Here is a 12,055-nt window from a genome sequence, read left to right on the forward strand (position 1 = left end):
ACCATAGAGCAGACACAGGACGCATACACACACTCACACACTCCCACTCAGCTGCAACCACACCCCACAGATACTAAAGGGGTAACAGAGACAGCCGTGCACTCACTCACACTCCTTTTTCTTTCCACACACACACATTGGTGTGTGGAGAACTTGGAGGTCAAGATGAGGCCCTAAGGGCCAGGGATGAAAGCTCCTAAGAGGTTTAGGAATAGCCAAATTTCAATGTATTTCCAAGGGATTGGGAAAATGTTCCAGAAAGCTTTGGCTGGAGAGAAAACCTTTTTTTGGGGGGGTGGGAATAGGGGGAACAGGACAAAAGCAAAACCAATGAAGCTTTACCTGCCCAGGCTCCCCACAGATCTGCTCAGGAGCTTACCCCACACTGGTAAAGCACTGAAGCCTTAGGGCCATGAAATGGCCAGAACTGCCCCTTCCACTCTCTCACCCTTGCATGGGACAACCCGTAAACCTTGGGAGGTAGGACTGCAGGGCCCCATCCCACACACTGCCTTGCCTGTCTCCAGAGTCTCCCCGCCACCGTCAAGCTGGTCCCTTCAATTTTTTTTTTGTACTTTTGTGTGTTGTCAGTGGCGGCTGCTCTGCTCCCTCCACCCTGCCTGCCCCCCCCCAATCAGCAAAAGACATAGCCAGAAACACCCGTTGAGGGAGAAGCAGCCTCACCTTGGTCAGGGGGCAGGGGGAGGGCTGCCCAGGGTTCCCCAGTTCTACATTACAGGCCGTTTTGGGCACTGTGCTGGCCCCCGTGCAGGGCAGACACCTCAAAACCATCCTCAGCCTCTTCTCCCGGGATTCGCTTCTCCAGCTCTAGGCAAGAGTGCCCAGAGAAAGAGTGTTAATCAATGTGCCAACCGGAAGTACTCTGCTCTCCCAGCTGTTGCCCCCACAATGCCAGATGCACTCCCCCCCACAGCCGTCACCACCATCACCACCACCACCCCGGCTAAGGCTCCAACACCCCCCACTCCCCACCATCACCATCACCATCACCACCACACACTCCCTGCAAGAGTCACCCAGAGGCCAGGAGGCGTTTCTGGTTACCTGGAGGAGCTTTTTCCCACTGAAGGCGGCCCCTGCAATCAGGTAGGAGAGGGTAAGCATCACCCTTGTGCATCCTGTGCCCAGCACTGCTGCAACCGTGGCCTTTCCATGGGGAAGCGAGCACAGAGGTTGCGCACAAACCTTATCCATGACTCTATATAGGCAGCGTAGGGGGGATCTGAAGGGCTTCATTGTTCCCACACCAAAACCTGGCAGCCCTTAACCCACAGGACTGTCTGTAACTCCAATTTCAACACCCCACCTCCTCGGAGGCCTGGCCGCCAAGAGCCTCCGCAAGAATCCCAGCAATGAGGGTACGCATTTCTCCAGCACATTCTGTGCCTGTGAGGTCAACGTGACTGCCCACTCTCTTGTGGGCCATTCTAGGGCAGACCGAAGCCAAGCCCAGGACTGTGGAATAAGAGGATCGCAGCTGGTTTGGAAACTTAAAGAGAAACCTCCAATTAAGAAGTGACAAGAGAGCTTTGCTGTGCTCGTGGCTGTTCTGTTATGATCTACAACCCAAGTCGTAGACATTCCAATCTGGGCAGAAGGGCAACCTCAACCCTGTCACTTCTTACAGGGCCAACGGATGAGGCAAGGGAGGCTGCCCCTTCTGCCAATTCAGATGGTCAATGGAACATGCATTGCCCATAAGACGAGGGCACCTGGGTGGCTGTTATCCTTATCTGCAAATGGAGCATTGAGGCAGATCTTCTGCAGAAATGCTTTGGAATTTGTCACTTAATGAAATTGATTTGATTGGTCCTGGAGAAGAGTCACACGACTAAACAATGCATCTTAATATTAATCATTTCAGAGTATACCTACTGACCCTTCCTTCTCTATGCTTCAGTGGTCACGCCTTCCTTTACTTCTTTCCTGACAGCACAGCACCCTTCAGATATGGATGTTGCCTGGATTACTCCATTGGCTACCTTTGTGCTGCAGAGCTTCAAAAGTTCAGCTTGGAGAAAGTATTTTTCCTTCCCATTAAGGTCACAGGTATCCAAATCACACACACACACATATATACAGTATATATGTTGTGCTCTTGGAAAATAGTGCAATGCCACTTTTCACATGCACACGCCTCTTGTCCCACTGATTCAATGTCCAATGAACACTTTGAGAAAGGAACCACTGAGCATACAATTTGTATACAGGAGGTGCCAGCTTCTCTCTCTCTCTCCAAGTCAAGAAGAATCAGGTAGAAAGAGGTGATGGAAACACCTTCTTTTAAAAAAAGCCATGGAGAGTGGCTGCCACTCAAGCCAAACAGACAATAGTCTGATCTGGCACAGGACAGCTTTCTGTATCCAAGAGACAGACAAAATGGGCGAGTCTGGGGGCCAATTTTCTGCTCCCAGGATCCACCAAGGGCTGCACAACCACCAAAATTGCAAAAGGAAAGAAAGGCAAAAGGAGACCCTCCAGAGCAGAGCATTGAAAGTCCACTTCCAATGTTTGAAATGTGTGTTAAACATTGCAGCATGTCTGCAAGTTATTTAAAAGCAGTTCTAAGATTATGATGATGATGATAAAAGGTGAACCACTGCTCTGGGATGCCCTTGGGAGATATACTTTGCCTTTTCCCTTCCCTTTGTTTCATCTCCTCCACTTTGCTCACGTCTAGCACATTTGTGCCCATCCTGCCTTTTCCCGTGAGGTTCAAGGGCTCATCAGAACCTCTTCCATCCTCCCTCTTTCCCAGCAACGTGCCAGACGACCACCTCCTGATGGGTTCTGAAGCTGGCTTCCCAGCAAGCCCCTGCCACCAAGCTTTGTTGAGTTGTTGCTGCTCAAGAAGAACCCTGTCCATATTCCATTCTCAGTCTACAGTCTCCTGCTGATGCTTATCATCATCATAATTTTGGATGCACAAAAAGACACAAAGAACACTACCCTCCCTCATCCCCTGCTTTCTCTGAGCAGCAAAAGTTTCTACCTGAAGATGATTCAAGCTGCCTCCTCCAAAATCCTACCTTATGGCAGAACTATCCGAGTCGGAGACCTATAGCGCCCTAGTGGTAAACAGCAGTGCTGATCCAGATGGATTTAAAAATACAGTAAGCGCTCAGGAGCACCTTCCACTCCTAAGCACTGCTTTCTTCTTATTGCAACACAGGACCTCCTCCTAGTGTAATGGGGTTAAGTGTTCACACCAAAGATAGGAGCAACCCCTCTCTATTGAAGACCAGCCTAGTTGCAACTGTAACCCGTCTTCAGAAACCCGGGCCTCCTTTGGTGCTTACCTTAAAGCCAATGCCCCCCTTCTTGCAGCACAGACAGGCCAACATGAGGAAGATGAAGGTGAAGAGCCCAGAAAAGGAAACAGCCACAACCACCAGAGAAGAGGACCAGGACAGCTCACTCAAGGGAGTGCCGTCTGTAGGGAGACAAGCAATGGAAAAAGATTAGAAAGGGATATGCACAGAAAAGCAAAGAAACGGGAATAATCATCATCATCATTGTGGATCCTTTCATTAAGTTGACAATTATTCAGAAGTTCTAGCTTCAAGACACTCTTGGTGCACTCCTCCATCAATCCCCACCACCACCCCTTATCCCTAGCTCCATACATTACACCTCAAACCCTTTTCAGCCTGAAAGGAAAGGCTTCAAGTGTTCTAGCCTTTTAATCACCCAGATTAAAAACTCCCTAGAAGCAGAAACACTGCCTCTTGAACCTACTTTACTTTCCCTGTGATTGCAGGTTGGGTCCAACATGTATTACAGGAGACACTGGATGTCAGAGATATATTTCCACCAAGATGGACTGCCTGGCCTGTACTGAATCCACATCTACTCAACCCGGAAAGGCATGAGAGCAGTGTAGACAGAAGCATCTTCATCATGTTGAGCATCAACTCTCCCTGTATGTTCCCTTTCCAGTTCCATTACATGGGATTTATCCATGTAAAAGAAATAAGGGGTGCTGCTGATTTAACTGGTCCTAGGTATTTTAACCCACCTACTTTCCAAAGGCTGGCTAATCACCATCAGTCTGCTCTGCAGACCTGAGATATTTCACACAGTGCATTGCTGCCTGCGCACACCCACATCCACACCATGTGCTGTCTTGTTCATCTCAGTCTCAACCCACAACGTCCCGCTACACATATTGCCAACAAGCTTATTTGCTAGAAAGCATCCATGTGTGTTAACTTTCACCACTTTCAGAAAATGTAGCTATTTGCCACAGGCAGTATCTTTATTAAAACCAGCCACAATTCCAAGCAGTAGACAAGGTTTCACAGAAAAGTCCCAGACAGACAGCTACTTGGCCATCTTACTGAGCTTTGGAATCCTATCTCTGAACAGCCATAGCAGGCTGGTGAAGGCCTGACTTTGGTAGGAGAGGATCCTCTCCATTAATGTCTCTTGAAATATGTATAAATTATGTTCTGGTACCTTAAAGCATTACTTGGCATAAGGTGCAACTCACATCCTCTGATGCAACTACAAACCTGACAGCATCTAAGCTGCCCAGGACTCGCTGTTGTTTCTTCTGCAAGAAATTACAGACTGATTACAGCTATGCCTCTAGGAATCTCTAAAACATGAAAGATGGAGGAAATGGCCCCAAATTCAAAATCAGAAAATAGAGTCACACAGAGAAAGCTGTCTTTACCCTGATGACCTAAACAGTAATTCCATTTCTATGAGACACTAGTTTTCAAAAGATTAAAGAGGAGATGAAACAATAGAAAAGATAAAAATTAATTTCCCAGCAGCAAGAGGCAGCAAGATCATGGAGACCAAGATGCTTTTTAATTCAAAGAAGATAATTTGCCTCTTTGAGCAAGTTAATACATTCCCAGGGGCAGCATTTAACTGGTTATTGCTCCTATTATCTGTTAAACACCACATATATGAGCCATACAAAACATGCACACGTGAAAGCATATAACAGTGTGCCTGTGCTTGAGTGTGAGGATGAAAATGTGTGACAGTAATGCTCTCTCTCTCTCTGTGTGTGTGTGTGTGTGTGAGAGAGAGAGAGAGAGAGAGTGAGAGAGAGAGAGAGAGATGGCATTTCACTGTGAGTAGGCATCTGAGAAAATAAATGCTACATGAGTAGACAAGGTTATAAATGCTTGTTCTCATTTCTAATCCCATACATGCTGTGAAATGGAGCAAAAGTTTCCATGGTGAGCGCCGGGTCTAGATGTACACCCAAGCTGTGAACCTCACTCTTGGTGGTATGAGTCACCCCCCCAAGAGAAGGAGTTTCCCAAATCACTGATGTCTGGGTCACCCACCAAAAGGACCTCCGCCTTGCCTGGGTTCAGCCTCAGTCTATTCTCCTGCATCCATGGCTGAACGGCCCCCAGGCAGCGCTCAAGGGATGAAACAGCATCCACTATTGTTGGAAAAAAGAGATGTAGAGCTGAGTATCATCTGCATACTGATGACACAAAGCCCTGTATTCCCTGATGACCCCTCCCAATGGCCTCATATAGATGTTAAACAGCATTGGAGAGATGATTGAGTCCTGCAGAAACTCTCTCCAATCTGCACTTTCTGGAGACTGTCCTCCAAGAAGGAACGGAGCAAAGCAAAAGCCAGGCCACTGATACCCAACTTGGAGAGCCTCACCAGGAGGATACTGTGGTTGATGGTATCAAAAGCAGTTGAAATATGAAAGAGGACCAGCAGAGACATTTTGCCCTTGTTGGCCTCCGTCAATAGGTCATCAAACAGGGCGACCAATGCAGTTTCCATGCCGTGGCATGGTCTGAAGCCCAACTGGAATGGATCCAGGGCTTTGGTTTCATTGGTTTCATCCAGAAGAGCCTGCAACTGGTCGGCCACCACCCTCTCAACTACCTTGCTGAGGAAGGAAACATTAGCAACGGGCCTATAATTACCAATATCGTTCGCCGCCAAACTCAGTTTCTTCCTAATCAGCCTAATGATTATCTCCTTGAGAGAGATAATAATTAATGAAGAGACCCATTAATTATTGCCATAGCCCATTCAGATGTTATAGGCCTGGCTGCTTTGATTAGCCAGGCTAGGCAAGGCAGGAGGTGGTGGCATGACAGGGGTCAAGCACTCTGTCCACCATGTCTGACGTCAGAGGCTGAAAGTGGTCAAGTCCCATCGGGCAAGACGGAGCGCTGGACATCTCTGTTTGATCCACTGTTTTCAGATAGGAGGTAAGATCCCAACGGATGGCCTCCACTTTTGATGTTTAAAAGGCTGCAAATTGGTCAGGTTAGCAGGAGGCCAGTCACTATGACCAACTCCGGATAGATCATGAAGTACACGGAAGAGTTCCACCTACTGATTGGAAGCTTTGCTTACCTAGACAGTGAAGTAAGATCAACTAGCAGCCTTCACCTTAGATTGGTAAAGGTTAGTCACGATCCTGACAGCTTTTTGGTTGTTTTCCATTGGGCTCCACATCCATATGCACTCTAGCCTTCTCCTATTTCACTTCATTGATCGCAGCTCCTGGTTAAACCAGGGCGAAGGGCGATCTCTGCGCCAGACTGTAAACCTCTGACTCCACATGTATGTTGAAGTCACCCAAGACCAAAAGTCTCGGGGACCCCAGCAGAGCCACAGAGCCGAAGTCTGCCAGCTCCGGTAAGGAAATGGCTGGGTCACGGGGAGCGTGGTAACCCAGCAAGATCCCAATGCCATCCCTGGCCCCAATCAACACGTGGAGGGCCTCTAGACCTGGTGTCACTGCCGCAGAGCGCCTAACAACCTCCAGAGTCTTCTTGTACAAAATGGGTACTCCTCCCCAACCCTCCAGTCTACCCTGGTATTGGACTGCATAACTGAGAGGACAGGCTAAGAAAGGGACACCCCCTTCCCTGCCCATCCATGTTTCGGTTATGCATGCCAGATCTTCATCCTCCTCCAGAATCAGGTCTTGTATAATCTGGCATTTATTTGATACAGATCTGGCATTCAAGGGAACTTTAGAAAAGCACCTGGCAAATATCCTTTGATTTGTACTCCTGCATTGAGCAGGGGGTTGGACTTGATGGCTTTATAGCCCCCTTCCAACTTAATATTCTATGATTCTATGATATTCTGGGCAGCTTACAAAAGAACATAGAGCACAGCATTCAACCCCAAATACGGCACTATTCAGTGAATTCTGAATGTTTCTGAATCTGAATGCATATCTCTAATCTTCAACCACCCTGCAGCTAACATCATTTGGGATAGCAATTGGCAAGGGAGTGCCAGATCTGTCACAAACCTGATGAAACAAGTGTTCTCTACCAGAGAATGGCTCTCCATTCATTCCTTCATCTGATATCTCCACCTCCCACCGGTGTCCTATAAGGATCCTGGCAGATAATGGTGGGAGGTGGAAGCATCAGACATAGCTCTCCAGACTGGACGACTGGGCAAAAACAAATAAAATGAACTTCAGTAGGAGAAAATGTAATGTTCTACATTTAGGCAGGAAAAATCAGATGTGCAAACATAGCATGGGCAACAGTTGTCTTGACAGCAGCATATGTGAAAATGATCCTAGAGTCTTAGTAGACAACAAGCTAAGCATGAGAACAGTGTGAAATCAAGGGAAGCATTAGCACCACTCTATTCTGCATTGGTAAGACCTAACCTTAAATACTATGCCCAGTTCTGGGCACTGTTTAAGAAGACTACTGAGAAGCTGGAACATGTTCAGAGGAGGGCAACTAGGATGTTAAATGGCATGGAGTCCCTGTAAGGCAGGTTGGAAGCAGTTGGGAATGTTTAGGTTGTCAAAGAGAAGACATGACAAAGCAGTATGATAACCACTTCAAATATTTGAAGAGCGATCACATGAGAAATGGAGTGAGTTTGTTTTCTGCAAGGTTCAGAGGATAGGATCTGACATAATGGGTTTATTTTAAATTACAGGAAAGACGATTTTGACAGCACAAGGAGATTAGGAACAACTTCCTAACAGTGAAAGCTGCTCAACAATGGAATGGACTCCTCAGAGGGTGGCAGGTTCTCCAGCATCAGACAAGTTTAAAGAGACATCCCTGTCAGGGATGCTTTAGGTAAGGATTTCTTGTGGTTAAGAAAGGGTTGGCCTTGATGACCCCTGCAGTCCCTTTCCATGGGCATACACACACATGGGCAGGAAGAGTAACTTCTGCTTTCTTCCCACACATTTTTCAAAAGAATAACTTGTTACTTCTTTTCTATAAAAAATATAGAAAAAAAATCTCATTATAACACCCACTCACAACAAAACACTTAAAACACTGCTACAATATTGTTTTTGCTATTTGCATAATCTTATAAAAAGATCAACCGTAATGTCACAGCATATTAGTAGAAAACAGAGGACGGGGTTTTTGAGGGGGTGGAAAACACAGAAGAAAGGCTTATGCCCATTTTAAAGACAACACAACATCAGCATGCAGAAAGGAGAAATGTCATCCAGCAAAATGGAGACTCACCAGGGGAGGAAAAATTATTAAAAACTCCACCTGGCATTATTCCTAGTGAGACTTCTAGCATATCCACTTAATGTTACAAGACATAATTGAGGAGTCACAGCAGAGTATGGGGAGAAAGAGGCAGCTTGATTACCCACTGGAAGGGAAATGAATAGGAGATGCACAAATGGTAACAACATCCACTTTTTTCTTTTTCTTTCTTCTTTTTTTGGCTTCCTCTGTAGTATTTACAGAGCATGCTTGTTGTGGTCTTCTGCTGGAATACGAGACAAGGTGAAAGCCTATTCATTGTGCCATAGAGGATATGAGGGCATTCTTTCTCTAAAATAAGAAAAATATGTAGGTGCCAATTCCTTGTGCAGTTCCTTCCTGGCAACACGCTAGAGATTCGTCAGTTTTGCACAGGCACCAAAAAAATGGCCTCATTTGAACCCCTCCTTTATTATGTCAATCCAAGGGACAAGAAGGATTGTGTGGTTCACGGCTCATTATATCCTAGATTCTAGCCCACTCCTGCAACCATGTCCCAGGCACCACTTTAAATTACAATGGTTTATAAGGTGATGAAAGAATTCAATTGTATTTAGAATGATATATTAAGAGCAGAACTCCTATGCAAGCCAGAGTCTGCAGCCTCCTTCAAAATACTGTATAAGCAACGCCAGCGTATTTGCTGTGCTATGAACTGATCATCTTCAAAGGCCCAAACTCATTTCCCCCCTGCTTGCAGTGGGTAGTGGGGGGGGGGCAAAGCTTGTTGAGAGTAAAACATGCCTTGAATTAAACTGCTTGCCATTCTCTTCCTCGAGGAAGCAGAAGGGACCTGTCCTTTCAGGAGGAAGAGAGAAAGAGGAAAAGGGAGAGAAAAACAGGACTGCCAGTACAGAGAATAGCAGCAATCGCTAACAAAAAGAGTCTTTATGCACCATGTTTACAGGGCACCTGCAGGGAGAGCAACCCATGGTTTTTACAGCTCAGCTGTGAGTCAGCTCTGTGATGCATTAATTGGGCTTCTTCCCCTCACGGATTCCCTGCCTTAAAAGACGTTGCAGCTGGGCCTTCATTGCTGTGTTCCGGAACCTCTCACAACAAATAAGTGCTTAGAGAGGGAGGAAGCAGGGATGAGAAGGCAAGGATGGAAGAGGCAGCTACTCCGACTGCAGCCAATTTGAGTTCCACAAAGGCATCAAGGGAACAGAGGAATGGCCTCCGGGGACGATGGAGGGAGGGAGACTTAACCCTTTCTCAAACCAAACCAATAGCTGTGTATCTCTGGATGCATTCTATGCCATCAGTTCGATTCTGACTTATGGTGAGCCCAGCAGAATTTCTCATGTGTGGAAGATATTTTGAGGAGGAATATTTTGCCAATGCCACTCTCCCTCCTGTGAGTTTCTATGGCAGAGTAGCATTTGAACCCATGTCTTATGAATCCTAGCCTGACATTTCTACCACTACACTAGTAATCAAAGCAACAAATCTACTCATAGAAAAATGGATATAAATAGCTTAAACTACTGGAGGAAAAGACAGATGAGGCTCTAGCTTTAAATATCACAGTGCGGACCCCCCCCCCCAAAAACAAACAAACGAACAAAAGACAAAAGAATGTAGGAAAGTGTAGGAATACTTGAACATATTACAGGACAAAAAAGAAAGCTTTCCCACTCAGCAATGTATTAAAGAGTCGCTCAACAATTGTGTGTGTGTGTGTGTGTGTGTGTGTGTGTGTGTGTGTGTGTGTGTGTGTGTGTGTGTGTGTGTGTGTGTGTGTGTGTGTGTGTGTGTGTGTGTGTGTGTGTGTGTGTGTGTGTGTAAAAAAGTAAATAAAATGCTGGTTCTCCAAGCCATAATCATGAAATCTTTTATAACACATGAGTCCATTAAATTCAATAGTTGTATTAAGAATCTACCCACTTTCCATTCCCCTTGATGAAGAACAAAATGAGATATTCAACTCCTTCTCAAATGAGACGAGAGAGAGAGAACAACAGAAAATCTTGAAAAAGCAGATTCTACACCAAGTTGCTTGCCTTCATGGCACTAATCACGTGCCATGAACAGCAACAACCAAACCTGGCAGAATGCCTGAGAACCAGTGATATCTGAATGAATATAGCCAGTAGAGGAAAATGCCAGGAGGGGGCAATGCCGAGTAATGGCATCTGTGGAGTGCAGCGTCTCATATTTCCTTGAGTCAAGGGGAGGTTCTAAATCGGCATATTACTACAGGTTGAAAGGTACCATCTTTCCCTCCTCTACAGATTTTCTCTGGTAAGAAAAGATATGGACAAAGTAGCTGGAAAACAGTTGAGGGGTTACAAATGGAAGACAAGGTGAAATGGAGCAATTATTGGGGGGGGGGAGTCCTTATTTGGAAACACCCATGGAGATGAAACTGGAACTGGCTCAGCTGTATCCTATTGTCCAAGTGGGCAAGGCAGATTTCTAAGGTTCCATCCATGATCAAATATACCACCAGCAGCATGGCAACAGAACTACTGGGTATTCTTGCTGATAAACTAATTTCGTTGCCACTGATGGAAATTGCTGCACTAGTGTTAAAATGGCAGAAATGCTAATGAGTTCTGTTTCTCATGGAATGTTGTAGCTATTGTTGTTGTAGGGACTCTAGAAGAGAGGGTGTAGTACTCCCTATAGGAACACTTAATAGGAACACTTAAGAATTTCACTTTGCTCCCATCTCGTTAGTGATCCTGAGTTTTTTGGATTTTTTTTTTTTTTACTCAGAGCATGTGAGAGCTCAGAAGCTTCCACAGCCAACAGATGCATTAGTTTTTCAGAATTCTAAGTTTCATTTGCTGAACAACCTAAGAGGAAAAGAACCCTTGTTCCCAAACAGAATATTACCTCAATCTCTTCTCTGAGAATTGCTGTTATTTATGGTTTTAGTAATTAAGTCTTCCAGTGCAAATGTACCAGGACATGTTTTGACAATTTCTTCTTTTGAATCCAGTTGCTGTATAAGCCATGTTTTAAGGACTCTGAAAATGGTCTTGGGAACATAACTTACCCAAGGAAATTGAGCCAGCGGGCAAGAATGAAAATCAGGGGAGGAAAAACCCTGTTGTCTATAAACACAAAGTCTCTGCAGATGTCACATCCATGTCTGACCAGGTAGAAATTCAAAACACTGTGTTATTTTAAAAAATTATCATTAAACAAAGAAGAACCTGAATCTAAAATGGACAACCATCCCATCACTTACTATGCAACTATTTTGGAATAATCCTATCAAGTTGAAAAAGATCCACTGGCAAGAAAATTTCTTTTTGTTCAGGAAGGGTTTTGGCAACTGAGTGGCTGCTGAAGAAGGGCCGGTGGATTAAATCTTCTTCAAGAGGTAAGGCCTTCTTTGTGGTGGCTCCACTTTTGTGGAATCGGTTCCCAGAGGAACTTCGCCTGGCCTCCTCCCTGGTGACATTTAAGAGCCTCTTAAAGACATGGCTGTTTAGAGAGGCCTCCCACTCCAACTCAAGTTGAGTTGAGGTATTCATACATCTCCATTCAGTTACTTGCTGTCTCTAGCTTTATTTTTT

The 12,055-nt window shown here is 45.5% G+C and overlaps 1 protein-coding gene across 4 annotated transcripts in view; it reads right to left on the bottom strand.

Moving 5' to 3' along the window:
* The window catches only part of AATK (apoptosis associated tyrosine kinase), a 106,294-nt gene that overhangs the window by 34,525 nt on the left and 59,714 nt on the right, over positions 1-12,055 (bottom strand). The window contains exons 1-2 of one of the 4 annotated variants that reach the window (XM_072990722.2): positions 3,321-3,449; positions 685-828 (exon numbers count right to left, since the gene is read on the bottom strand). In XM_072990722.2, coding sequence (XP_072846823.2) covers positions 685-828; positions 3,321-3,365 — 189 coding nt within the window. In that variant the 5' untranslated portion in view covers positions 3,366-3,449. Of the gene's footprint in view, positions 1-684; positions 829-1,065; positions 1,177-3,320; positions 3,455-12,055 lie in introns of those variants that run through there. The other 3 variants (XM_078384288.1, XM_078384289.1, XM_078384290.1) reach the window with 3 other exon arrangements.

This window comes from Pogona vitticeps, chromosome 2 (genome assembly GCF_051106095.1).
Source record: "Pogona vitticeps strain Pit_001003342236 chromosome 2, PviZW2.1, whole genome shotgun sequence".
NCBI lineage: Eukaryota > Metazoa > Chordata > Lepidosauria > Squamata > Agamidae > Pogona > Pogona vitticeps.